This window comes from Pempheris klunzingeri, chromosome 17 (assembly GCF_042242105.1).
Source record: "Pempheris klunzingeri isolate RE-2024b chromosome 17, fPemKlu1.hap1, whole genome shotgun sequence".
NCBI lineage: Eukaryota > Metazoa > Chordata > Actinopteri > Acropomatiformes > Pempheridae > Pempheris > Pempheris klunzingeri.
This window is the reverse complement of record NC_092028.1, coordinates 22,242,059-22,269,017: the sequence shown is the minus strand read 5'-3', so window position 1 is coordinate 22,269,017 and position 26,959 is coordinate 22,242,059. Positions and strand designations below refer to the sequence as shown.

The window sequence follows — 26,959 nt, the reverse complement described above, 5'->3', positions numbered from 1 at the left end:
CACACACACACACACAGCGGGTAGGAAAAAAGAAAAGGACACTGACAGAAGCGTCATGTTCCCATTACAGGACTCAGCCTCCTCCCACGCTGCTAGAAGTCTTTTTGATGAAGAAAAACAAAATGTGAACTGGCACCCGGCAAGCATATTTTAAGTATTTTTCACTTGTGCACCCTTTGTCTAACTAAACACTGATGTTTGTGGTGGCAGGAGAAACCTACAGCAACACCGGACTGCTGAGGAACAGGTCCTTTCTAGGAGCAGAGCTACTGCAGAACTGTACAGTGAACCGAACCAACTGGAGACTGAGAGTCCGTCTGGGGCTCCAGCGTGTGCTTTTGGTCCAACCAGGACTGGCTGGAGAGGCCGCGGCTGTCTTTGTGCCTGAGGGGGGGGAGGAGGAGGATCGGGGAGGGCTGATGGTGATGGTTTTTGAAGATGGGTGCGTTCCAGGGGGAAGTAGAGGTGGGAGGACGGTGGGGTGTGCGCAGAGGCTCAGATCTCCTCTATGGAGTCCGCTGGGACCAGCCCTCTCTTCTTCCCACTGCTCAGCTTCAGAAACACCTCGCCGTCTTCCAGCTTCCCCACGCAGATCTGAAAGGACGAGACGGAAACTCAGTCGCTCTATTTTCTGTTAAGTGACACGCGCTGGAATAAAGGACCAGATTCACCTGTCAGAAACGATTTCTGCTCTTCAGGAATTTGAGGCATTAATGAATGTTTGAGCAGAGACGTGAGGATTTGGGGGGAAGTGCAGAGAGAAACATCCATTCTGGCAGAAAATTAAATGACAAAGTATCCTAATCTTTCTCTTAATCTGTGTGTGTGAATTAATGGTGCCAACAGAGTGAATCAACACGCTGGCAGCTAATGCCTACTGCCTACAGTTAATCAATGTAATTTATGCTTCGCACAGCTTCATTTGTCAGGATTCATTTAGAATATTTAAAAAATGGAGTTTAAAAACACTATTTCACGAGACAACCCTTCTTTTAATGTGGATTTTGGAGCATAATAAGCAGCTCTTTTGTGTTTGTTATGTCATTATTCATATACATATTGATGTAAACTATGGTGCAGCTTCTTCTTGCAGCAGGAAACATAAGTTTTTGGGTGTGTGGGAACATAAACTGTGTGTCAATATCGGTTTAAAGTGAATAAAATGTACTAATTTCACTTCAGAAAGTCTGTCAAAACTGATATTGATGAGTCTGAGTGATAGTTTAGAGCCTGGGACAGCTCCAGTACCACCTCTGCACGGGTAGATAGATGGAACCTTAACTAAATGATTCAGGGGGCTGAAATGTCAGAGCAACTCTTGAAGGGGTATAAACAGAAATGAGAGGAAATATGATGATATTGATGATGATGATGGTTACTGGTGTACCTGGGATTCCCTCACGGCCATGTGTCCTCTCTCCCGGTTGCCAGGGAGGCCCTGGACGACCCGCCACACTCGCTCTCCTGGCCGCACCCTCTGCACAAAGTTGGCGGGGAAGAAGCCGACTCGGTCGCCACTTTTGCCCTGAAAAGCAACATTTACCACTTTTTAGTGTCTTTTCAAGGCCGTCGTACAGAACTGAACACGAGGAGGGTGAACGTCTGTTTTGGCGGCACAGACTGAACTTTTCTAAGCTTTTTGAAATGTTTCGGCGTTGTCACCCTCTGCTTAGTCATTAGAAACAAAGAAGTGCTCGTGTTGCTGTCAGTTCTTCTGAACAGTGACAGCAACACACTTCCTCACATCTCGGTCCACACAGAGACGAATCACCGTGGCCACAGAGACAACTTGAGTTACACAAATTAAGGTTATATTTAATCTTAAATGCAAACCAAAAGTCGCTTTGCCTCGATGTCAGACGTGTTTTCTGTGTATTTAAAGAAAACAGCAGATTACGGCCTGGTGTTTGCTGCTAACACAGATGATGTTTGAATCCCGTTATGCAGCCATATTTCGCCGTTTATCACCCTCTCCCTTAGGTGTTGATGCCTTTATTGAAGTGATTCACAAACTATACATTAGTAATGAACAGATGAGTCAAAAAATATACATAATTTAAAGGCTCCTCGCAGGTGCAGGGCTGATTTAAAGTATTTAATGACTGCTGCGCACTTTAGGCGACATAAATACTTGTAAATACACAGACTCTGATGTCTGGGTGCATCCTCCTTCTTCTTCTCTGACTGAACACACACACAGATGCACATTTATTTCCACTGGGAGCCAGTGAAGCTCATTACAGACTCAATAAAGACTTATTTAAGGTTGCAACAGAAGTCAAGTTCATTCTGTTAAACTCTGTAATTTTCAGAGAAAATGATGTTCTATTTCTGTTGAGCGTGTTTATGGCAGGCAAAGTGGAGCAGGTGTTGTGCATTAAAGGCCTGATTTAAAGACTTAATTTAACACATGCGCTCAATAAATGCACACACACAGTTCTCTGTACACTCAAATACACATTATGCACAGGTACACACACACACACATCAACAAACACACACACACACACACACACACAGATGTTTGGAAATGATTTATTACCCACCTTCCACCACTCTTCATTAGAGTCATCAGTGACCTGCACCCGATCACCCGGACTAGAGGAGATAACACAGGAGAGTAGATGAAAAATAAAGGAGGCTTTGGAGGGAGGAGGGGTTGATTGAGGTGAAGAGGAAAGAGGCAAGACAAGATAGGATGATGAAGGGGGCGAGAGAGGGAGGGCTGCAAGCAAGAAACAAGAAAAAAGAAAAAGGGCTGAGTGCGATCACAGATGATAACATCATCAAACAAACGGCTGTTGTACCCATGGCAACAAAGCTGTGGAGGTCAAGATGTGGCGTCCGTGTCGCTCTGCGGAGGTGACGGAGCAGCCGACACCAAAGTCACGAGGTCGGCGTGAAATACGAGTGTGGAGCGCCGGCTGCAGCAGGGAAGGCTGGGCCTGATCTGAGGCCAGCCTGGCCTGCATGCTAATGATGCTGCCAGTTTTGGATGAGAGTTTTATACACACACACACACACACACACACACACACTCTGTCCTAGATATACAGGGAGAAGCTGCTGTCCCAATTGCACTTCTGTACGTTACGTCTCCAGGGTGTCTGCTCTCACTACTGCCCTATATGATCATAGCTCACACACACACACAAGTTTGCACACAGTTACATAAACTTACCAACTAGGCTGAGACCCACATACCTCAACTGTTGCTGCCCATTTATTTAACATAAAGCGATTATTCTGCTCACCGACGCTGCTAAACCAAAGCGAATACTTTGATTTTTGGATAAAAGTTCCCCCTCATAGCTAACTTAGAGTCAGACGAAGCGTGCCGGTGCCTTTTTTAGGTCTCTGCATGTGGTGTGAAGGTATATGTTGAACAGTGGGATTAGCCTAGTTTAACTGATGCCTGTGGGGGCGGCAGCTTTGCTCGCTGTCACAAAACTACACCTTTATAATCCTCACGTCGCTGCTGCTGGGTCTGACTAAACGACGTGTCCTAATTGGTATGTTTTTAACGTCACATTTTGGCATCCATCACATGCTGCATGAGTATTTCCTACCAGGAAGGCAGGAACAGATGAGTGTGAGGGTCTTTAAAGTGAAAGCGAAACTAGTTGAAAGAGCAGAAAGTATGAAACCTTCAGCTTCGCTACTTTTCAGCTAAAGCTAAACCAGGCTAATGTTTCTACACCTTCAAACGGCAAACTTAGACATAAGTCTTCAGTGGGGGAAGATGCTAAGTTCCCCCAGAGTCTGGTCCTCCTGACCGCCGGTCGCTGCTCGGTTGACTCCTACCACCTTCATCACCCTTGGTGCAGGAGTCTGGATCCCTCCCTCCTCCCCTCTGTCACTACTCCATGAATAATAGACACTCTGTAGTTTACTCTGCAGTGAGACATAAACTGAGATGAATCACCATCGCTCTGCCTCAGTCATCGCTGACTGGTGTGACTGCAAAATCTTTAAAATGTGAAGCACTGCACCGTGGGGTTATTAGCAGAAAGCAGTAAACATGCCACACACGTTACTTCATGTTGTCTGTAAATCTGTTCCTTCTGCATTTACAGACTTAATGTCTCCCTACTGTCCACGTGTGTGATTATATATTTCTCCTTTCCAAGTGGAAATCATTAAATTAGATTAATTTATCTCTTGACTTGTGTCCAAAACGCTGTGCAGTCTTTGTCCTCTGCAGTCCCGAGCCGTCAAGACACACGATGCTTTCATCAGCTCACATATTATATTGTAACACAGAGCCGCGGCACAGATGGCTGTTAACAGTCCCATGGAGCTTCTACCTTTGTCAACGCTGTCCCTTAACCACACACACACACACACACACACACACACACACACACACACACACACACACATCCTGCCCTCATTTCACTGCTCTGTCCTTCCTTTCTTCTTTTTCCTCGTCCTCCTTCATCTTATGGAGCTTTTACATCTATATTTGCATTCTCTCTCTCTCTCTCTGCCTGTGGTAATCTTCAGCTCTGTGCCGTCTCCCCTTCCGTTTGTCTGCCCTTTCATCCCTCAGTTGTTCACCGTCTCCATCCTCTCTCCTGCTGGGACGGCAGCACAGTCGCTCGCTCTACGAGGGGACAGTGATGGGCTCCAAGTTTATAATTAGTCGTCCTTAAGGGCGCCCCGGCACCGTCCTCTGCAGACGGTGGGGACATTTTCATCCTGCAGGAGCAACAGCCGGGGCGAAAACACAGAGCAAGCAAACATGCTCACGACAGCTAAAACACAATACAGCACGCTTGCATGTCCGCATGTCTGTTTTGGTTTTACTCACTGTAGTTCCAGGTCATTCTGTTCCTGAGGCAGAAACTTGTAGAGTGCTACATAGGTGTGGATGGAGTGAACCTCAATGCGCTTGGGCACCTGGAAACAGGGAGACCGGGACAGAAAAACACGCTGGAGGAAGGAAACAACACAGAGTGGCAGTCTGCACGGAGGGATTAAATAGAGCGGTACCTTCACGCTGCTCTCCTCTGCTGGAGTCTGAGCCGGGCCGCTGACCTCCTCTTCCTCCTTCTCGACCTCGATGTCGGGGACGGGCACGTCTGGAGGTGGGGAGAGCGTTTGTTAGAAGGAGCCAGGCACACGTATGCAGTCAGGCATGACGTTTCTTTTACAACCAAGACACAGAAAATCTCTCTCTCACACACTCATACACAGACATGCACAGGTAAACACCACGTCTACACAGATCCACAGAGGCAGGGACGCACAGCACATGTGCATATCCACATACAGACACACACAGCGGTGTTTACCCCCCGACTCCTGAGTTATCTCCTCCTCCATGCTGCACTGTCTCTGCTGACTCTCCTCACCTCCCTCATCCTTATCAAAGAAGGAGATAGAGAGGGAAAATGAAACGTTAGCACCAGGATGTGAAGGGGATGCATCAGACCGACTTCTCATTGCACACAGGACCTAGATACTGTTGGGTCATGTCAGAGGGGGGGGGGGTGAGCTGCCATCCATTATGCTCCTCATACATGATGCCCCAGTGCTTAATGGTAACACTTCACTATCACTATATGCCAAGTTGGATTTAAGTAGCATGACCTCAAAAGATTTGGGGTATTTTGGGAAATACGCTTTCTGTTGGAGAATCAGATGAAAAGTTTGATCCCACCACATCTATGGATACGTCTCCGACATATTAGGCCACCAGCTGGTTAGCTTAGCTTAGCACAAAGACTGGACGAGCACAAAACTCCCCATAAGCTGACAAATTGTCTGTTTTAGTCTTCGGTTTTACTACGAATTAAACAAACTAAAGGTATAAACATGCTAATGATTTTCCAGTTTTTGTGCTAAGCTAAGCTAAACTAACCATCTCATGTCCTCATCTTCACTGTGCAGACATAATAGTGTTATTGATCTTCACATGTGAGACAAAACATCCCCAATTTTTTTATAAAGAAATGGCCCAAGTGAGCTGCAGACCACGTCGGTCCCTCACCAGTCAGCTGACCAGTATCATAAAACTTTGTGCGTCTTAGTCTGACATGATCGAGCCGCCCTCGACCCCTGACCTCAGGGTTATGATGTCATACCAGGCTGCGTGTCGGTGACTCTGACAAACTGCCAAAACTGGAGCGGCTCATCTGTGCCAAGGACGTCCCGTAGCGCAAGGCGGCATACACAGGGTCTACACGAATACGAGCAGCCTCTGAAACCACACACACACACTCATGAAACTCGTGCATGCACACGCTGATGTTTACAAGTAAATTATTCACACACACACACACACACACACACACACACAGTTTGGACTACATGCTGAGATTAGACTGTACATCATTATTGTGCCAGTGTGGAAGAACCAGAGGGTCTAAATATAACCGTAGTAACACAGTCAGTCCCGGACCAAAGTGACCCACTTTAGATCTGAGAGAGGACAGCCGCCAAAAGTTAAGGAGACATCAAGACACCCCGATAAACCTACACGCTCCGAGCTATTTATACATTTACTTATTGGCAAGAGATGTGTCTTGGTTTTAATAGCCGTTATATATCTGGAGCTGTGGTTGAGCAGAAAGGGAATCCGAAATGAGATTTAAAATATGGAAATCCTCAGAAAGCCTTCATTGCTGCATTTGGTGTAGACGGCTCTGCTTGGTGCCGTCAGAGAGCTTCTGAAGTTAGGAATTAGATTTTCTGCTCCTTTTTCCATCCAGCTCAACACAAGTAGGGTGGAGGGCACAGTGTGTGTGTGTGTGTGTGTGTGTGTGTGTGTGTGTGTGCGTGTGCGTGTGTGAGGTCGCAGTGATTTGTAGTTTCAGATTGAAGTCGGGGCCTCCATGTTCTCGTCTCATAGATGAGAAATTGAACATGGAGACTTGAAAAATGACTTTTTTCTTCAGTACACGTGTGCAGAGCTGCTGAAGCTCATTTGTGCTTTAAATTAACCTGCAGCGTTTTCACTGAAGGATTTATTTCTACAAAGAGCAATTGCTTGCAGGGTAGGAGGACAAACAGCCGAGCTCAGACACTTTATCCTCTATATAAATTATTATTTTTACCTTCAGCTTTCTTTTCTCTGCAGACAGGTGAACTCTACATGTGTCATTCATATACACCTTAATCAACCGTACACAAAAACAATCACAGTTTGATCACTGAATCATATTTTAGCCTTAACAGAGTTCAGAGAGGCTTTTTTCCCTAAACTAATCTGCCTGCCTGAGTCAAAAACTTCTTTAATAATAGTAATAATAATAAACTATTTATATAGCACTTTAAAAATACAATAAATACTTACACAGGTTGTCTACCTGTATCAACAACTTCAATTTAAGCCTTTGAAAGACTGTTTAACGCAGCTGCTTAGTGTGATTTAAGGCCAGTTTTGCAGTAAAAAACATCAAATGTGAAAATGCAGTCGTATTCTTCTGAGTAAATACACATATTGTCAGCTCAAAATTAATTATTAGTTAATGAGGTAAAGTTAATATCAGAGCCCTGAGTTATTATTGTGGTTTTATAGTTTAAATGTGGATTTTAAATAAAGAGGAAAATGCTTCCCGTCTCCTTTAAACTACAGACAGACAGTCAGGATGGATCCAGTCAGCTTCCTCAGACTCCTGCACATTATTTAGTGTTCCTCAGATTTATATTGATGAGCTGATCACAGACCTGCTTTGAAAAACTGGACATTTAACGGCTGAACTTGGCGCTGGAGAGAAAAGGGTTGAAGTTAAGGAGGAAGTAAACCAAGAGAAAAGTAGAAAGTCTGCAGACAAAATCTGCAAATATGAATAGAAAAATCTTACTGCAGACGTTACAATAGAAACAAACCAGAAGAGGATAACAGACACATTTGTATTCTAGTCTGAACTGTTTTGATCAAAGATTAAATGTTCAGGTGTTTTGTACTTTGTACCAGGAGCAGAGCATTCAATAAATAAAAATTTAAGACCTTCCAAAACAGAATTTAAGACTAATTAGTACTTGCCAAGGACCCACGGCCGCCCAGAGTTACAGAGTCGTAATAAAATATACAAACAAGATAACAGCAATTAAAATATAATGTATAAAGCATCTCGAGACAAATAAAACCAACAGGAGTTGAGGAACAAGCGATAAAAACGGCACCAAGTGGGTTTTTGAAAGTTTCTTTAAATGTGGAACCGACACGGAGGTGAGTCCAGAGAGGTGGAGCTGAAATGGAGAAACATTTTGTTCCCCCTTTGTTTTGAGGCTGAACTGATGAGAAGATCTGAGAGGTGTTTGTGTCATCAAGTTCAGAAATGTTAGAGGGAGCCATGACATGAGGAGCTCTGAATGTTATCAGCTTTAATCTTAACTTTAACCCAATATATAAAGAGAGAAATGCTTGTATACAGGATTACAATTAGGAGGTAATCAGATTTTAATTGCCACTGGAGGAGCAGTAACTGTGATGCACTTCACTCCTGCAGCTATTAGACTCTCATTCTCATAATTAAGGTTTAATATGAGACAATAAACTGCTTCGCCAAAAGGCAGCTGATGATGGGAAATTACAAGGACTGCAAATAAATCCATCAGAAAAGCTGCCGTCTGATATTAACGCACGTAAACATGAGCTCAGTGTTTAACCAGGACTTCTGTTAGCAGTGACTGTGAGAGACGATGGTGAGTTTGGTGGGTTGTGGTCAGAGCTGCACCCTGATAGTACAAAGAGGTGGCAGCATGAGGCGCTAACCGCTAACCGCGAGGCATTTGGTGTGTGAGCTAAAGGGCTGTTTCACCTGTACAGAGGTTTTTATTCAAAGGTGTGCTGAAGAAAATGATGATGATTAAAGGAAGAACAAATTCAGGCGCTTTGAGGCCGGTGGGTCTAAAACAGCCTGTGTGTGTTTTAGCCTTCAGCAGGTTTACTAACAAAGGGAACAAGGAGATACCACATTTCTTTTGCTTCCATACTTGTACAGCAAAGTAAGAATATGACTTTCTGTGAAGTATTAGTTGATGGTGTCTTTCAGGCTTCAGAAATCAGCGAGAAAAGAGGCAGCATATAAATGTTTACCAGGCTTTAAACATGAAGCTGATACCCTCCAACAGCCCAGGGGTGTGCAGCCCAAACCATAAACGGGGACATAAACACATTAACATTAGAACTTTTAAATATTTATTCACATACTTTCAGGGTGCAGACCGTCCATCAGCCTCCAAGAGAAGCTGAATTTGTTCTTCCTCTTTCTATTTTTCCACTTCACGCTCCTCGGTAGTCGTGTGAGATGGAGACAGTTCTACTTTTATTACAGAGCACGCACAAGCACACAGAAACCTCAAAATAAACCAGAGAGGCCGGACAGGAGCAACATCACGAAACAAAAGCACACAGGAGACACACAAAACACTGCACTCACACTCACACTCACACACACACACACACAGACGCTCAGGTGTGCTCACCTTGGCTCGGCAGAGCTTCCTTGACGACAGATAGTTGGTCGTTGACGAGCATCGGTGAGCTGAAGTTTCGCTTGAACGCCCCGGACTAATGGAGGAGAGCAGAAAGCACAATGATTTTTCTGGGTTTCGGTTACTTCCTGTTTCTAGGCCGAGCTGATGGGAAAACTGTTCCGTGTAGTGACTTCAGGACATCAGTGGAGTCAGAAACACATCAAAACACGCTGACGGACCAACAGGCCCACGCATGCTGCAGAAACACAGCTCATTCCTGCACAAACAAAAGTCACAAACCGAAGCAAAGTTTTATCTCTGTTTGAAAATGAAGGCACACAGACATGGACATGTGATCCTGTGTGTGTGTGTGTGTGTGTGTGTGTGTGTGTGTGTGTGTGTATCCACACGACTGCAATTTCACACTGAATTAAGCACAGTAAGTGTTTCAGCTGAGATATTGGTGTTTTGTCTTTGCCTTGACTTGCAAATGAGCCACTCACTTTGTCATATTATGTTGCAGAGAGCAGCACTCCGAGGACCAAAGCTAATAAGTGACACCTCCGTTCCTGTAAAGACGCCGAGGCTCCGGTCTGATGGTATTTTACCTTTCGCCCTCCTCATCGCCCCCCCCCACACCTCTCCTTCTGTCTGTCTTTGTGCCTCTCTTTCAAACTGCTCTGAGCCATCTTGAACACAGCTGCTCTTAAAAATTTTCCAAGTGGCTCTCAGAAGGTCTCGCCTCTTGCTGCATGCTAATCATCTCTGCCCTACACTAGAGGATAAACACAAAATCTCTGAGTGAAATCTCTCCCAGTATTCTGCTCACTGCACTTCACCCCCTTTCTAAAACTGTCCTGCACCCAGCGTCCAAACTCAAAACGCACAGATTCCCACAGTGGAGTGGCAGACTGTATGAACAGTGAATCCTGTCTCCAATCCACACACTGCGTAAATGACATGGACGTGACTACGGCATTTTGAAGCCTCGAGTTTGGCTTTATAGGCGTCGCCATCTTGTTTTTTTGGAGCCAGAAGTGACGTCATTCCACAAAGACCTCCTCTGATTGGTCAGTGAGCAGGTAGCCCTTCCCCCCTCTTCCTCTTCCTCTAAATGGACCATAATTGACTAAATGAACTCTGTGTCTCATTTTCTCATTGACTTCCATCCAATCAGAGGAGTCACCCCCTCTTCAGCATCGGCTCCACTGTTCAGACCAGGAAGTTACAAACTCTTCTTTATACAGACTTTGCTCCATGAATGGAAGTTACTGTTAATGAAGTTACTTCTCTCCTGATTTATCAGCTCAGTGAACAGTTTCTGCTCTCAGTCTCTAGTTTACTGTCTTCTTCAGCACAGCAGGATGTTCATTTAGTCAGTGATGGTCCATTTAGAGGAAGATACACCAGGAAGAGGAGGGGTGGGGGGCTTTAGGGCGGGGCTACCTGCTCACTGACCAATCAGAAGAGGGGGAAAAGACCACGTGTCACTTCTGGCTCCAAAATCAATGGCGTCACGCTGGCCACGCCCACTTCTTATATACAATCCGTGAGTCAAATGATCAATGCCCATTGTCTTTATGTTACTTTCCACTGAAAATACCACAAATTCTTTGCTTTGGTCCCCAGTTAGTGAATATATCACCTTATTTTAGAGGCAGCTAAAGATCAAGTAGGCTCATAAATGTGGATAACATCACCTTCTCTTTGGGACGTGATGTGATTAAGATCTTTGTTTAAGCCACATGAGCGCTTCAAATTTCCTAACACACACCGACTGAAAACAGTAACCTGCCCTTCATCGTTTGTCCCGTCAGCTCTTAAACTCACGGCTGGTCTGCTGAGGATGAATCTGCCCTTCATCATCAAACTGAAAACCTGCACTCAGCCTCCACTTTCTTCTTGTCAAAGTGTTTTGTTTAACACAGTTTACAAGACGTCTCAAATTAATTTCATGGTGCAGGTGAGTCCGGCAGTCCAACAGATGTAAAGGCAGGGTTACTATGGTAACAGTGTTTTTTTTCAGGTTATTCAGATCATGATCTTCTTTCTTTGAGATAAGTTGTAATTATCTCATTTACTTTCCCTTATTCTGACAGCTAAGGGTTAAATTTAAGCTTTAGTCTTTTTAGCCTTAAATGTATTATGTAATGTCTTTGTTGAATGTGAAGCTACAGCTAGCAGCATGTTAGCGTAGCTTAGCACAAAGACCTTGGTGAGGGAGCAGTTGCCCGGCAACCAGAGACAACTCCAGGAAGTAACCGCTCCCATCCGAGAAAGAGTCTGGCAACATGCGACACATTCAAACGTGTTTAGAGTCCACGTTAACGCACCCCTTTTGTCATAGTCACGACTTCAGAAGTAGAAACTTTCTGAAAGCTCAGAGTTCACGAGTTGTGTGTTTTCAGGCCGTGGAAGTTTATTAGTTCATAAGTTAACACACAGCGAGGAGTCTTTTGGCGTCCATGTTGCCTAGATGGACTAGAAGTGCACTTTTTGTCCAGATTAGACAAACAAGAAACAACACGGTCATCAGTGAGCGTTAGATTTTGCCACCTTTGGACATTTTGCCACCTTTGGACGGAGGCACGGCTCCACACTTTGTGCTCAGCTCAGCTAACACTCTGCTGACTGTGTTTTAAGGATGTCTGAAATCCAGGGAAACAGCAGAATATTTTAAGATGCTTTATGCAACAGAGAAGAACTGGTTGTTTTGAGCCGCTACAAACAGGATCACCGCGTGCACATGCTTCACAAACAGCAGCTCTGTTGAGGAAAACTGCTGATGTTAACCATCAACATCAAACTCTGAGTGTGTTCGCACCTTTCCGTGGCACGGCTGCTGCGACAGCTCTGAGGTGCACCACAGGTGAGCGGCCAGCTTGCACGTCTTACACCGCAGAGCCTGCTTGGAGTTTCCTGCGGAGAAGGAAAGAGATGAGAGAATGAGAGCAGAGGACGCCGACGTGGAGGCGGCCACAAAGAGAAAACAGCAGGCAGTGGATCTGCAACAGGCAGACGGAGCCTAGAAAGTGGCCTCCAGATCACATGAGCAGGTGTCTCTCTGCTCAGGTAGAGTTTGTGATCAGTGGGCGTCCCAGCTTCGTCTGGCTGGTGCTGCCTGTAGAACAGCTCCTCTTCCAAAACAACCCGGAGAAACTGGAAACCAGCTGGAGATATTTCAGTCATGATCGATTCGGCGTTGAGTCATCTTGCTTTTTCAACCTTTATTTCCACGGTGATAAAAGACTTTGAGATGTTTTCCCATCATTCGTGAGGTAATGAGAAGTCTCCTCCTATCCCACAAACTAAAGATGAATAGATCTTTGGATTTATTGTAGTTAGGGATCACATCATTATGCAGCAGAAACAACAGTCAAACAAATTGTCTGCCTTGATGAAAACGGCTTTGGTTTTTACTTTGAAGAGAAAGAGACGAGTTACACTGTGTTTGGGGACTGCAGAGGAGAACAGCTAGAGCGAGGTGATGCGTTACATAAATAAACCCACCATGCATGCAAAAAAAAACCAAAACCAGCACAGATGCAAAAGCAGAGGAGCAGGTTGGAGTCTGTAATCAATCACGGTGACAGGAAGTAGATTTAGCAGAAATACTAGCAGTGGCTGCTGGTTCACGCAAGCAGCAGATTAGGGACGAAAGCACTCCCACATCTGCACCACAGACATCTCTGTTAGTGATCCAACGGTTTCTTCACAGCTACAAACACAGATTTTAATCTAATTTTCCTTAAATGGACCAGAAAGAGGTGAGCTGAGATCATTCAAACTTTAGCTGACGTAGCGTTAAGCTGCTAACTTCCCTTCAGATGAGCCGACTGCCCTCTCAGCCACCGTAGCTTTATTTTTAAATTAAATCAAACACATTGCCTCCACAGTTATTTCCATCAAACTATAATCCAGTTAGAGGCTTATGATGATGCTGAATCATGCAAAAACAATAAACGGCAAGAAAATAACAAATATACCATCTGTGGAGACGCTCGGATTATATTAATGGACACTAATGGATCCTCATCAGCTGTAGCTGTAAAAATGTCATGTGGCGAAGTCACCCGTGAGGCAAAACCATCATTCTAAAAATAAATAAGACATTTTGATAGATGTAATATAGATCAACATTGAAATCTGAATAAATTAGGTCCCTTACTGAGCGTAGAAACGTCTGAAATCAATGACAAATGATGCTGGAAAGCAGGAAAAAAAACTATTACTGAGTGTTATTGAGTCGAATTCTGTGACTTCTTCTTCTTCTAGGTGCGTTAAAGCAGCCAGAGGGAGTAAATATATATATATATATATATACAGGTCTAATCATTTTTGGACATTCAATGTGGTTACTTGAGCACACTGGGTGATATTCTCTCCATGAAAACATAAACCTGGGAGTCCAGGGAGCAGATTCAGTGCCTTACCCACTATCATGTGCTTGCAGTGCTGACAGTTGGTGGGCTTGCGAAAGACGTGGTCCTGGAAGCTGTGGGTGATCTGAGGTCGGGGGGGCTTGGTGGGCAGCGATGGGGAGAGGCTGAGAGACGGGGAGTGGGAGGCGATGGAGGGGTTGGGGCTGAGGGAGGGGGAAATGGACGGCGAGTGCTGGCCGATGAGAGGAGAGCCAGGCAGCAGAGGAGGGGAAGGAGGCGGCGGGTCGGTGATGAAATCCGGGGGCAGGCGAGCGTCGCTGTAGGACCTCTGGAAGAAGTTCTCCACGCTTTTGCTACGCATGATGGTCTTGAAGGACAGCGAGCGTTTCAGCCTCTGGAGCTGCACACACACACACACAGAAAGAAGGAACACTAAGAATAAACACAAGACCAGCAAACACAAGGCTGCACCACATTTGGGAGCAATAACAAACGTCCAGTAGGCCCTCAGGACAGCAGAGGCAATATCACGGCATCCATAAACACAACACTCGGCTCTGATGTGTTCACCACAGGGAGAGAGGGTGACTCATGAAATGCAATAATATTGTTTCCTCATAAGGAAACAACACATTAAAGCCATCAGTACGTCAGTGACACCGAGCATATCCCTCACACAGCCACATTTAACAGTTTAGCCCTCGGTTAAACAACACGAGCCGCTCTTCTTCTTCGAGAGAGCACCCACAGCCACGCTTCGAGAACTGCCATGTGTAATCAGCTCGTCTTTGCTAGTGGCGGCGGGGGGGCTGTTGCCATGAATCGAAACAAGACAGTTTACACAGCGCCGTCGTTTATCAGGAGCCTGTCTTCAGCCGCTCATTGGATCCATTGATCCTGCCTCAGAGCGCGCAGGGCCGATGGATCCCTTTCTCACGGGGCCACTCACACGCTAACAACATGAAACAACATCAGATGGCATACACCCTCTCTCACATTCGAGCTGTGTTTGTATCTCATAAACTGTATTGATCAAACGGTTATGATGTATGAACAATCAGAGGACAAAGCGCCTCCATCAGCGGCGGTCGGGTCTGTCGCTGTGCTCCCTGCAGCCAGCGGACATCGATTGGTTAGATAAATGCATGTTTCCTGACATTTCCCTTTGGCTCTGTGGGGGATAGGCAGCCATTTTGTTACCCTGACATGTGGCGGCGGCGGCGGGAGAGCAGCGCGAGGGCGTGGTCGTGTCACAGGGGAAGAATGGATCAGCGCAGACAGACAAGCAGACAGATAATCAGTAGGCCACAGACACTGTGTGTGTGTGTGTGTGTGTGTCTGCACTCGCTCTGCTCAGCGCCAAACATAATCACTTTACAGGGACATGCTGTTTACAGCTCAGCGCGTCTGGGAATAAGATATGAACACAGTTTGTCTATTTGACTTCGTGTGTGTGTGTCAGGGACACATGGAGGTAGAGCAGGAGAAACAAAAGGTCTGTGTGTGTGTGTGACTGAATACAAATGCTGCCTGTAAGTCTCTATTAGAAATTCCCCCTCATCAGATTACACTGATGACGACAAGCTCAGGCAGACTAATTATATTGTATTATGGCTGCAGTGTTATTCTCTGTGTATTTTACCTTATGAAAAGGCTTCATGAGATGTAATTGGCTTTATTAACAGTACAAACAGGTTGAGGACATAACGTCAGTCTGACATGTGTCCTTGACAGTGATTTCCAGTCTTTACTCTCTGTTAGAGGATTCAGACTTCCTCAGTGAATGTAAGCTACTACCAGCATTCATCTATACCTTGTTACAGCTGCAGGGGATGTGTGATGTCTTTATTGCTCCTCGTGCATGTAGATGTTCTGGATAAGTGGACTGGATGAGGTTGTTTAGTGTGTTGGGTGGATGTGTGTGTGGCTTCAGCACATATTTATGGTTGTTGAATTTATGTCGTGTCCTTTATTTGATTTTTTCTTTATCATAATCGATAAAGCAGAACCAGAAATATCGTGTTTTTTATTCCATGTTTCTTTTTGTCTTTCTTGTCTAAACCTGGAGCCTACAGTACCCACAATGCAACACGACCACCGTCAGCAAGGCTGCAAATCTTGGATGCACAAAGAGACCCAATGAAAGCTGCTCAGGTGCACATGAAGCCAAAAAAGTTCAACTTCTGGGGTGTAAAAGTTGACCGAGGATTAAGTTATTTAATCGTGCAGCTTTTTTAGACTTTCCAAATGTTATCGGACTGAATCGATCAAGTTCTGATGCAGAAACGAGTCATTTTGTGGCGGATGTGAGGCACAAAAACCCCCAAAAATCTACCTGCTGATTTTCAAAAGTCTTTTTGGACCAAACAGCGTCACATGATGGGCGTCATTACTGCAATCAGACAGTCTGGCCACAATGTCAAACCGGCCTCAAAGCCTGGGGCACTTCTTCAGGGTTTGCTGCAAATACTTTAGAGTGTGTGAAAATACAGTAACCACAACAGCCTATGAGCTCTTTCTGATGAGTGCTTGTTGTATTTGTGCTTTTGTTGACGGTCCAGCGCTCAGACACACGTGTCAGTGTTTGCCGTGCAGCTTCACAGACTTGAGCCGAGCTCTCTCAATCAGGGCAGATGAGCGCTGGCATAACAGCTCGGGCTGGAGCACATGTCTCAATTACAGCTAATCTAATCATCTGTCAGTGTGCGAGCCTAAAAAGCATTCCCGTTAGCTTCCATTTGGGCATTAGCTGAGAGCATCACGAGTCAAAGCTGGTGTGATACTCCGTTCGGGTCACCGCACGCAGTCTCCATCATCTGCCATCGGGCGCATCGTCTTACATGAAGTCCTGTGACAGGTGAGAGGCTGATATCGATGAGTCAGAGTGAACAGAGTTTCTCCACAGATGCATTGTGTCCCATATGTATTATCGATCCCCTGCTATTTCAGGACAATGTCTGTCAAGTGCCAAGGGCCTCATTTCTCTACCAACTGTATCTCTGACGAGTAAAGACGGTGAAATGCAGAAAATGCTTCTCTCCCAAAAGAAATATCTGGGTTTGCTTTGGCTTGATGCTTCTCTCTCCGAGACAAATTATTCATGCAATTCACAAATGACTCACAATGCCATGAAAAATGCATCACGCCACTAAGATTTACACACACCTGCACAGTCAATATTCTTCAAGCAGCAGCCGTCACACTGCTGCACCAGAATGTGATGAGCTGACTCTGCGGACCCGTAAAAGCCCATAATTCTCACCTCTTCGATCCACCCTCAGTCTCTCTCTCACATGTAGCCAACATAAATGTCCAAAATCAATGCTTCACCGGGGGACGGCGGGCTTTAAGCAGCCGTAATTCAATGATGAAGCTTTTATTTCATCAGAACATGCCTCTCTTCCTCCCTCCATCTGAATTTAATGGGGCCAGATATGCTCAGATATATGCGGGATGCTCCGGCCTGCCCAGAGGTCAAGACCGAACAACAAAGGTTTGGACCGCTGGGAATGTGACTTTGAACACAGCCGGTGGCCATAATATGCTTTAGTGTGGCCTGTTTTAAATAGCACACCCAGCAGAGAAGCTTTCAAATGGGAAAGCTTATCAGTGACTCCACCTGTGTCTTCTTTTGGAGTCTGCAAAGCTCAAAATATACACTTCCATAAGCCCCGACAGGCTGGAATGCAGTGAAAAGGTTTTGGTGGCATCTCCATCCTGCAATTTTTGTAAGCGTCTAAACTCATCAATCAGTCACATCACTTTCTGCAGAGAATGGTCACGTGTGTCGACGTCACAGCAGACAGACTCGTGCTAATTCGTCTCTCTGAATTCCTTCGACTCCCACTTCCACTCCTGAACTGTGCCAATCCGTCTGTTGTCAGCAGCAGAGGAGGAGGAGGAGGAGGAGGAGGAGAAGAAGAGCAACAGAGAATTAGGAGAAAACAACAACAACCACTGCAACAGACATCCACCTCTACATATACGTGACCTCTACAGGTGATGCTTTACCGTCTGTAGCCTGTAATCACCACTTTAAGGCTGGTCGCTCTGGAAAAAGCACAATTAGGTTGTTTTGGCTGTGCACAGTGATCATGCAGGGAATGCTTTATATTTCACCCTCAAAACTGGTGTAAGTGAAAGATGCAGCTTCCCGGCTCATAATCAGGACGTGTAGTTTCAGAGGAAATGATCACCCCCGGGTTCCTGGTACATGATGTTTTTACGGATATAATTGTTCAAACCAATGATGTGAAACTGTTGATTTACAGCCAGTTTCCTGTCTCCAGATTTCAGAGGTAAAAGGACAACCTGGTGGTTTTATTACAGAAGAACTCAATCAATGGGGGGGATAAGAAAAAAAAAAAAAAAGAGGCATATATCATAAAATCTCTGAGCAAAGTGTGCGAACAGCTTTGGTCTTTATCATTAGAGGGAGGGTCTGTGAACCAGTTTCATGCCCCAACATTTCCTCTCATAAAGTCATTATGCTGAGCAGCCTGGCAGATTCCAGCTTTGAATACGAGATAAGAGATGCATAATCACAGGCTGCTTCCAGCGCTCTGTCCCTGTCATACATGCATGTACACACACACACACACACACACACACACACACACACACACACACACACACACACACACACACACACACACACACACACACACACACACACACACACACACACACACACACACACACACACACACACACACACACACACACACACACCTCCCTGTCATAGCCCAACGGGAGAAACAGGCTCCATGTTCCTGCACGGCTTCTCTTTATTCCTGACGTTGGAGAGAAGAATTTTTAGTGGTGTTTATTTTGCAGCCATCTTGATTTGATGTCCACACGAGTACTCCTGAACCAGACGACACACACAAGACAAACGAACCCACTTTCTCATATAGTTTTGACACCAAGAATCGAAGGAAAAGGTCTTGTTCTTTTGGTTTGGGCCTCCAGAGCACCAGCTCGCCTGTGACGGGCCGCTCTGTGGTTCACCCTCTGGACGTGGGGCAGGAAGGAGTCTCAGCAGGGGGGGCAGCCGAGCTAAATTGACTCTCGTCTTGCTGCTGAGGATCTCGTCTTCTCCCACAATCCCCCTGAGCAGGTTGACTGAGGTCTCGCATGCTTGACCGGTATTCTTTTTTATTTGTGGGGCTGCCGATGAGGTTTCAGTTCGTTTGGTCTAAAAAAATATCAGAAAAATGGCACAATTTCCCAACCTGATGGATTCAGAAGTCTTTTTTGTCTGACGAACAGTCAAGAAGCCAAATGTGTTTGATCTAGTATCAAAGATCTCTGACAAAAACAGCAGTAGTGAGAGAAACCTGAAGGTAGTGAATGTTTAAACTCTCCACCACACATCACATGAGGGTACAACTCCACCGCAGCTCCACCTTCAAACATCTTTAACGAGATAAAACAAAAGTTAAAAAGAGTGAGAACGTGAAGTGATTCTCCAATTATCATCCAGGAGGCTTAACGTCCTCACAGAGGCGACAACACAGAACACACCTGTGTGTCTGAACATGAAGTGCATATAGAGCAAAACGTCTTCGAGGCCAAACAGTATTCTTACTGCAACACTTCAGATCCTGAGGCAGTGCATCAACCACTTCACCTTCACGTGACATTAAGTGCAACCTGTTTTTATGGAGCTGACATTTTCTGTGTTGTGTTTGGAAATATGACAAACTGTCTGAACCCTTTGTCTTGGTGTGATCCTGAGGAAGAAAAACTGTACACGTTTTTAACTACGAGACGTCTTCATTCAAACAAAACAGCTAGAAACAGTTCAGCTTGAGTTGGATTAGGAGGCAGGCGGCTGGAGGGAGGTCCCCAGAGAGCTCATATCCATGAAATCAACCTGCTGGATTGTGTCTTTTCCATTAAGGAAACGTCTAAATATCCATGTGGACAGAACTCGCTGTTAAAGGGGCCGACGTCCTGTTTAAGAGAATAAACTACTTTCATTTGGATACTGCAGGAAAGTATTGCAAAGCTGAATAGCAGCATTTATCCTACGAGCCTGAAACATGTTATTTGCCTGTTTGGGTGGTTATATGACGACGCCGATTCAAGATGGCTGCCAGACGAATCTCACTGGCCGCCAGTTGACCTCTGCAACATGAGAAATTCAGCTAAAACAGTAGTTTGGATGACAAACACCCACATTCAGCTCACCCCACCACTCAGTCATCCACCCATCCAGTCACTGTGCGCACACACACACACACACACACACACACACACACACACACACACACACACACACACACACCCGAAGCAGAAAACAGTGGCTGTCAGTCTCAGGCGGGGGTGGTGGTGGTGGTGGTGGTGGGGGGTCTGTCTCTGAGCGAGCATCAGGACAAACAAATCACTAACAGATCCTCCTCTCGTCTTGTCAGCGATGCACAAATAGAAGCAGCCAGTCGTCTTTTTAGCTCCTCACACCTCCGTAGTGTCACATGGATGAACATCAGGGCAGCGGGGGTGTCACATTAATCAATGAAGACCTTGGCCCACTGCAGCCGCCCTGTTCCACTTACTTCCTCGCTCATCTGAAGAGAAATGAAGCGATGTGCTGCAGAGAACTTGATGGAGATCAACTTTAGAGTTTAGGGACGACTCCAGGGATCCTCCACGTGCAGCCGGTCGATCACCTGCAGGCGTGCGGCGACTAAACCGACCCGCCGCCAGAATAAACCACCAGCCTGCCCGACACACCCGGAGTCAGAGCTGTGCTTCTGAGGCTCCCCTCAGCTTCTGCTGCCTCTCGCTTGGTTAAAGAGAGACTTTAACCAGGTGTCAGATTGTGTTATTGCTGAAGGGATGGTGGTGTCCATCTGTCCATCTGTCCGTCCGTCTGTCCACCACCTTGGTCCAGGCTGACAGATCTTCCTCCAGCACCATCAACAGGTCAAACATTTCATTTGGATTTAATTCCCATCTGCCTCATTTGCACGTTGTGTTTAGTACAAATGTTAGCGTGCTAACACGGTTAACACGGTTAACTATGCCAGTTAACACGGTTAATACTGTTAGCATCATACCGGCTGAACATCAGCATGTCAGCGTGCTTACAGAAATAAATAAAAGAGCAATAAATGAGTCCCTGAAAGACAAGAAATGGTGATAATGAATTATTGTTTCTGGTTCATTCCCTCTCTGCCCCCCATGTCGGCTCTTTAAGGATGTTTTACTCTGGACTGAACCTCCATCAGTCGACATGTTGTGTCCAAGCGTCAGAGTGGAGCTCCACACTGAAAAGCCTCCTCCACTAAACAGCTGGACGTGACCACCGACTGCACGGGTCACGACTTCTTGTCTGTTAGCTTTGGAGCTGCGACGAGTTCTCGTTTTCACACCGCGGGCGACGGCAGTCACCTACAATCACTGAGCCGGCTGTGTGAGTGCTAAAGTGCTCTCAATGAGTGAGGAATCCAAAGGGGACACGTGGACGGAGTGTGATGTTCTCGTCAGTGTGGGCAGGCTGACAAACAGGGCGCAGAAACAGGGCGCAGGGCTTCGTGTGAAGCGTTTCTCCCTCTGTGGTCAGAGTCCTCTTCCTGGAGAACATTTAAAAAAGAGCTTCACCTGCACTTCCATCACAGGAAGGACTCAAAGAGATGAAGCAGCTCTCAGGAGGGACGCTATTGGCTGATGATTGCTGCACTCCTCATATTCCTGCCAGCCTTGGCAGCAGACCTCAGCGCATTGTTGGGCGGCAGAGAGAAAGTCCACGCTTCCCGTCCTCCTAATCCTCTGGCACCGTTCTCCTGTGCTCCTGATTTCTGATATCAGTCATCGCTGAGGGAAATCTGCTGTTGGTGGATTTCAGGGAGCATCTGTTATCGCAGCGACTCACTCCTCTCTCGCGGCCGTTCTATTATCTAATTAAAAACATCATGGACACACGGCTGCGTGTCTGATTAGATTCATTCAAAATTAAACCCTGTGGCAGATTTGTTTCTCTTTTAGGATCCTGATGAGGTGTTTAAAATAGATGTGGGTGGAGCGCTGATGTGCAGGACTTTCAGTCTCGTGGGGCCTCACCTGTGCGTCTCACAGCCGAGCTGACGCGGCGCTTTTATTTGATTTTAAAGTGCTCCTGGTGGCTTTGGGCAACTTTTAGATGGAAACATACAGTGTTGTGTTTAAAACGTATCAGCACCAGTCACATTTTGTGCAGATGTGCTTTAAAGGGTCTCCTTGTGATGCACATTAAGAAATCTACTCCTGCATTTACACTTTTCTGATCAGGTGCAGATCTGTTAAGACTGTCAGTAATAAAACACGTGTTTCATTGAGGTTTTGGCTGATTCTCAGCATGTTGGTCGAATATTTAAACTGAACTGACCTTTGACCTCCCCAACACACTAACTTTATGTTCATGTTTAAAATCTCACTACAGAGTTGATTAATGATGCAAAGGAACAATGTAAAACATTGATAAATGTCAGTTTCAGACAAAATGTCAGATTTTATGAGCCGATTTATCCACCAGACGGATTAATAGAACAATATGAGTCATTTTTATATAATTAATGTCATAAACTATTCAGAGACGATATTATATTTTCACTTCACTTCATGTTACTTTAATGTGCTGGATCAGACGTGACATGAGCAGTGTGTGTGTGTGTCCTTGTACGTTCAAACGTCTCATATGTATGTTGCATATTTTACTGTTAGATTTTAAATGTGTAAATAGTCACATAGTATGAAATACCAACAGAACAGAAGTGTGTCTAAGGAGTAACATGCAGGGACTCAAACTGCAGGAACACACTTGGGATCGAGCGGTTTTAACTTCAGTATCCTCTCATAAGACTCCTTCATGGTTACAGCTCCACAGAGGCAGGAAGCTGCTGAATCCTGAGCATTTCAATCAACCTTTCACCCAAATGTCAGACATCTATGAGCCGTGCCAGGAGCCGAAGCCCTGAAGGTTAAAGTGAAATCAGTTGGAAGTGACGGCCGAGCAGAGGGAGGTGAGCCGATTGTCAGAGTATCGCTCGGTTGTCTTTGGCAGCAGGCTGGTGAGGAGTGGACGGCACCAGAGAGAGGGAGGGAGGGAGGGAGGGAGACGACTCTCACTTCTAACGGACAACATCAAATATTTAGATGAAGCACAGAGGCAGTCAGCTGGTGAAGTATCTGACTGCACAGGAGTGTCACTTTGCTTCCAACATGCCCACAGTGTGTGTGTGTGTGTGTGAGAGAGAGAGAGTGTGTGTGTGGGCGACGAGAGGACTCACGAGGTGGAGACTCAGCCTGGAGAAAGTTGTATCAAGTGTTTGGGCCTAATGAATCAAGACTCCTAAAAGCCTTCCATTAAGAAGCAGGCGCTGAAAGCTTTCACAGCTCCTGCTCTTGGAGGCCGGCCCCAGAAATCTTTGTTTATACAGTCAAGTCAACAAATTACATGGAATCACGAGGACACTTTGTGAGGACACTTTGTGAGGACACTTGAAGCTCCTGCCGCCCGGCGCTGTACAGTAGGAAGGATCTAGTTCTGCACACCAGGCGCTAAATGCACATATAGATAAACGTGGCCATTTATTTATACCCAATGCAATATAACATTTCTAACATTTAGAGGGAGGAAGGATGTGACAGATACCAACAGAAAGACAGTCACTGTAAGTATTCATCTGTGGGCTCTATACTCACGTTATGAATTAATGCTGAGCATAAATCTCCTCTGTGTGTGTGTGTGTGTGTGTGTGTGTGTGCAGGAAGTAGGTTTGGAGAGGTGTGTGTGTGTGTGTGTGTGTGTAGGGAGGGGGGGGGGGATGACATCACACCCTACGTGTAAGGTTACACCTAGTGACGCAGCCTTGATGGATACAACCGCAGTTGTGAAGTGTTGTCTTACATAAAGAATAATGATAATGATAGAGGTCACCTGACAGGTGAGGCTCACTCTGCCTGCTGTCATTTGGATTTCAGAATCTGCTCCGTGAAGTTCATCGCTTCAGTCTCGTTTCCTCACAGAGACTGGAGCGGGAACTGCAGGCGGGCTCATTAGAGGAGAGTAATCAGCCCCCAGAACCAATCAGACTGCGGGTACTTGCCTTGGATGACACCGGCTGGATGGACATGGTGCTTGGGGAGCGCTGGAGCTGCGACTCGCTCTCCACCTCGTTGTTCTCAGTCATCATTGGTCCCGCGCTGCAAAGAGCCGTCCGAGACCCAAACAGTGATTTAACTCCTCAAACTGAGTGCAGTCGGTAGGAAATGTGCCGCTTCACCGTGTGGCAGCTCCTCATCACAGGGGCTGGAGCGCGCGGAGAGGAGGTGGACGCTTTATGGCCATTTGGTCCCCAAAGCTGATGGGTTGGTTAAACAGTTTCTAAACACACACACACACATACACACACACGCACATACATACACACACATGCACACACACACACACACACCAGTTGCTATATTTCGCTCATGCCATGAACAGACAGGCTCTCAGGAGAAGGCTGGACCGCGCCTGTGGGTCACTGAACGTCCCTTGACGCGCATCGGAGAGCTCCACTGTGGCAAATGTTCCAATGAGCAGAACAGCGGCGTGAAAATATCAGCTCGTGTGTGTGATTAGATCCAAACGGAGCTCGTGCTCTGGGAGGCACCGGCTGGGTGTAAAATCCAAAGCGAACTGAGCCCTTCGCCGCCAGCAGACTTAAATTTAAGCGCAGTCTGAGGCCCGCCTCCCCGTGCGTCCGAGGCGCATGATTGGGGCAAATTTTACAACTGTGCCAGGACTCACTTAGACCCACGCAGGATCCACGGCGGGGGGCGGGACTCGGTTTAAGCCCAAATACAGAACAGAACTCCTCAGATTCTTCTCTTTGAGGTGATGGCTGATTGGAGCAGTTTATTTTTAGTCAGAGCTGCAGAGTGCATGTGGTGAACTCTGCTGTGTGAAGCTCTATTGGTGCTAAACACTGGTGAAAAGTGACTAAGTGATGTGACTGTGTGTCGTTTTCCAACAGATCTGTTAATGATACAATCAGGCATGTGTTAATAATAATAATAATAATAAAAAAAAACATGAACACACTGTAAAACACACCACAACAAAGACAATATACATCAGGTGTGCTGCTAATATGAGTCAGGTGGATGTGGAAGTGCTGACAGAAGCAGGTGGAGGATGAATCTCCTTTAGCAGGAAAATGACCCACATGGGCCGAGCTGGACGACATCACTTTGTTATTTAAGGTGTGGAGAAAATAGATTTTACCCACCTTTTGTTCCTCCGTTATCCCTCACGCTCGTTGTCCTCTGCCCCCTGCCCCCTGAGGCTGTGGCTGCCATGTGGGCGATGCCCTGCAGAGGTGGAGCTCCATCAGAGCTGCTGCAGGTGTATTTAAAGTCCACACGATTGGTTTCTCTGATTCCAAATGCAATTTCATCTCCTACATTGTTTTTCCAGCCTTCTGGGATGGGTTTCTATTGATCTTTCAAAGACATATACTACACTTGAGTGATAAAAGAGAATGAAGCAACAGGACTGTGGTCACAGCTGCTGATTTCCATATTAACCTGATGAAGGGAAGATGGGGAGGTTTAAGGTAGTACGTGGTATTTCTCTGCTAATGCGGCACAGTTCTCAGTGTGATTCAGGGACAAAAGACTTCTAAATGTGATTAAAGTATTTATTCCATCTGCACTGCATTATTTCACCTAAGCCTGACATCAAAGTTTGCTCTAAGCTGTCGGAAAGTCTTCCAGCGTGGGTGTGCGAGAGAAAAGAGGGCAGACAAAGGGAGCGAGCGTGTGTGCTATCACATTAATTATTGCTTCACTCAGAGTCAGAGAACAGCAGATAGCAGAGTGACTGTTTTTTCTTTTTGCAGAGAGCTCCTTTCAGCAAACAAAAGCCGAGTGAGAAGTTTCCCAGTGTATGTCTGAGGCTTTGCTGTCAGAAATGAAGAGAAACACGGTGTCTTGGTGGAGCTCTGATCTGATCCGCCTGTACTCACTGCTGAAAACAGAGCAGTTAAAAGAAGAAGGAAAACACACACATGCATCTGAATTTCTCCCTCTGAGCCGCCCACCTTTCACCCCCCCCTCCTGTGTGATACCCCCGCTGCTAAAAATGAACATTAAAACACGGTGGTTTGGAGGCAGGGGAGACAATGGGAGGAACAGGAGGAGTGAACGCTGCTGGGGACAGATCAGCGGTCGTCATGGTGCCTCCACCTCAGACCTCTGCTCGGCCTGCACCGTCCCTCAGCAGGTCGACCATGTTTCCCAAAGAGTTAAAGTGCAGACGCCCATCTGATGGAGGCTCTTATGGTCTGTACTGTTTAGAGGAGGAAGATGCATGTTTCATTATCTGTTTTGGTCTTTTTAGTGCAAACATTCACAGGTGGAAAAGTGGATTTTGTCCCCAATCACTTGCTTTGGAAGTCTGATAGGAGAGGATCTTTAAATTCAGTATTAGTCCCCCCCCCCCCTTACACACACACATCAGTTTTAATCCTACAAGACACCCAGAAACACTGAGGCAAATAAATCTACATTTCCATGAGGAAGCTGCAGGTCTGGTGAAGGTGAAGTGTGTCCACAGGTGAGGTTTGGTGCTGCTTCTGAAACAGGTCGCTCATGGGGGGAAAACAGGACGTCAATGGGAAGATGGAACATGTAAATAAGGGCTGTTCAGCCTCAGTCCTGGGGGGTGGGGGGGGGGCAGAGACCTGCAGGCTTTTGTTCCTCCCAAAGGAGGTAATAAGCTCCACCTGGTCTCAGGTAGATCTGGGACAGGTGGGGCTCATTAACTGCCAGCGAATAATGAAAAGATGGAAAAGTAGAACCATAAAAAACAAACTGATTCAATTACTAGTGGGGAAAAAGTGTAGTTTTTTTTAGAAACCAAAGAAAAAATACAGTTTTTTCTTGTCATTTCTACAGATAAACAGCAACAGAAGAGTTTAATTAGAATAAAACCAAATGTTTCTTTTGTTTCCTGCCTGCTGGGAGAAGCACAGGTGTTAATAATGAACTGGGCTGTAGAGATTTGTGAATGAGAGCAGCTGTGATGGAGGAATCACTGCAGCTGATTCACTGCCGCCACCTGCTGCACCAACGAAGAACCGACGCCGTCCAACACCAGAGAGAAGACCAACCAAGTC

The 26,959-nt window shown here is 46.0% G+C and overlaps 1 protein-coding gene across 1 annotated transcript; it reads right to left on the bottom strand.

Moving 5' to 3' along the window:
• Positions 1-495: 495 nt before the first annotated feature.
• On the bottom strand, positions 496-23,989 carry LOC139217261 (SH3 and cysteine-rich domain-containing protein 2-like). Its single transcript, XM_070848580.1, has 11 exons — positions 23,903-23,989; positions 13,863-14,211; positions 12,254-12,348; positions 9,439-9,523; positions 6,090-6,205; positions 5,298-5,367; positions 4,996-5,084; positions 4,814-4,902; positions 2,547-2,598; positions 1,388-1,525; positions 496-594 (listed from the first exon to the last, which is right to left on the bottom strand). The coding sequence occupies exons 1-11, from the start codon at positions 23,987-23,989 to the stop codon at positions 496-498; spliced, it is 1,269 nt and encodes a 422-aa protein (XP_070704681.1).
• Positions 23,990-26,959: the final 2,970 nt, after the last annotated feature.

What these genes read in the sequence shown, in the direction of transcription:
- LOC139217261 (XM_070848580.1), bottom strand. Translation starts at nt 23,989, where the DNA reads ATGATGACTGAGAACAACGAGGTGGAGAGCGAGTCGCAGCTCCAGCGC. An exon ending in GATAACTCAGGAGTCGGGGG is followed by an intron (nt 5,085 to 5,297) that starts GTAAACACCGCT and finishes CCCCACCTCCAG; the next exon opens with ACGTGCCCGTCCCCGACATC. An exon ending in CAGAGGAGAGCAGCGTGAAG is followed by an intron (nt 4,903 to 4,995) that starts GTACCGCTCTAT and finishes CCCTGTTTCCAG; the next exon opens with GTGCCCAAGCGCATTGAGGT.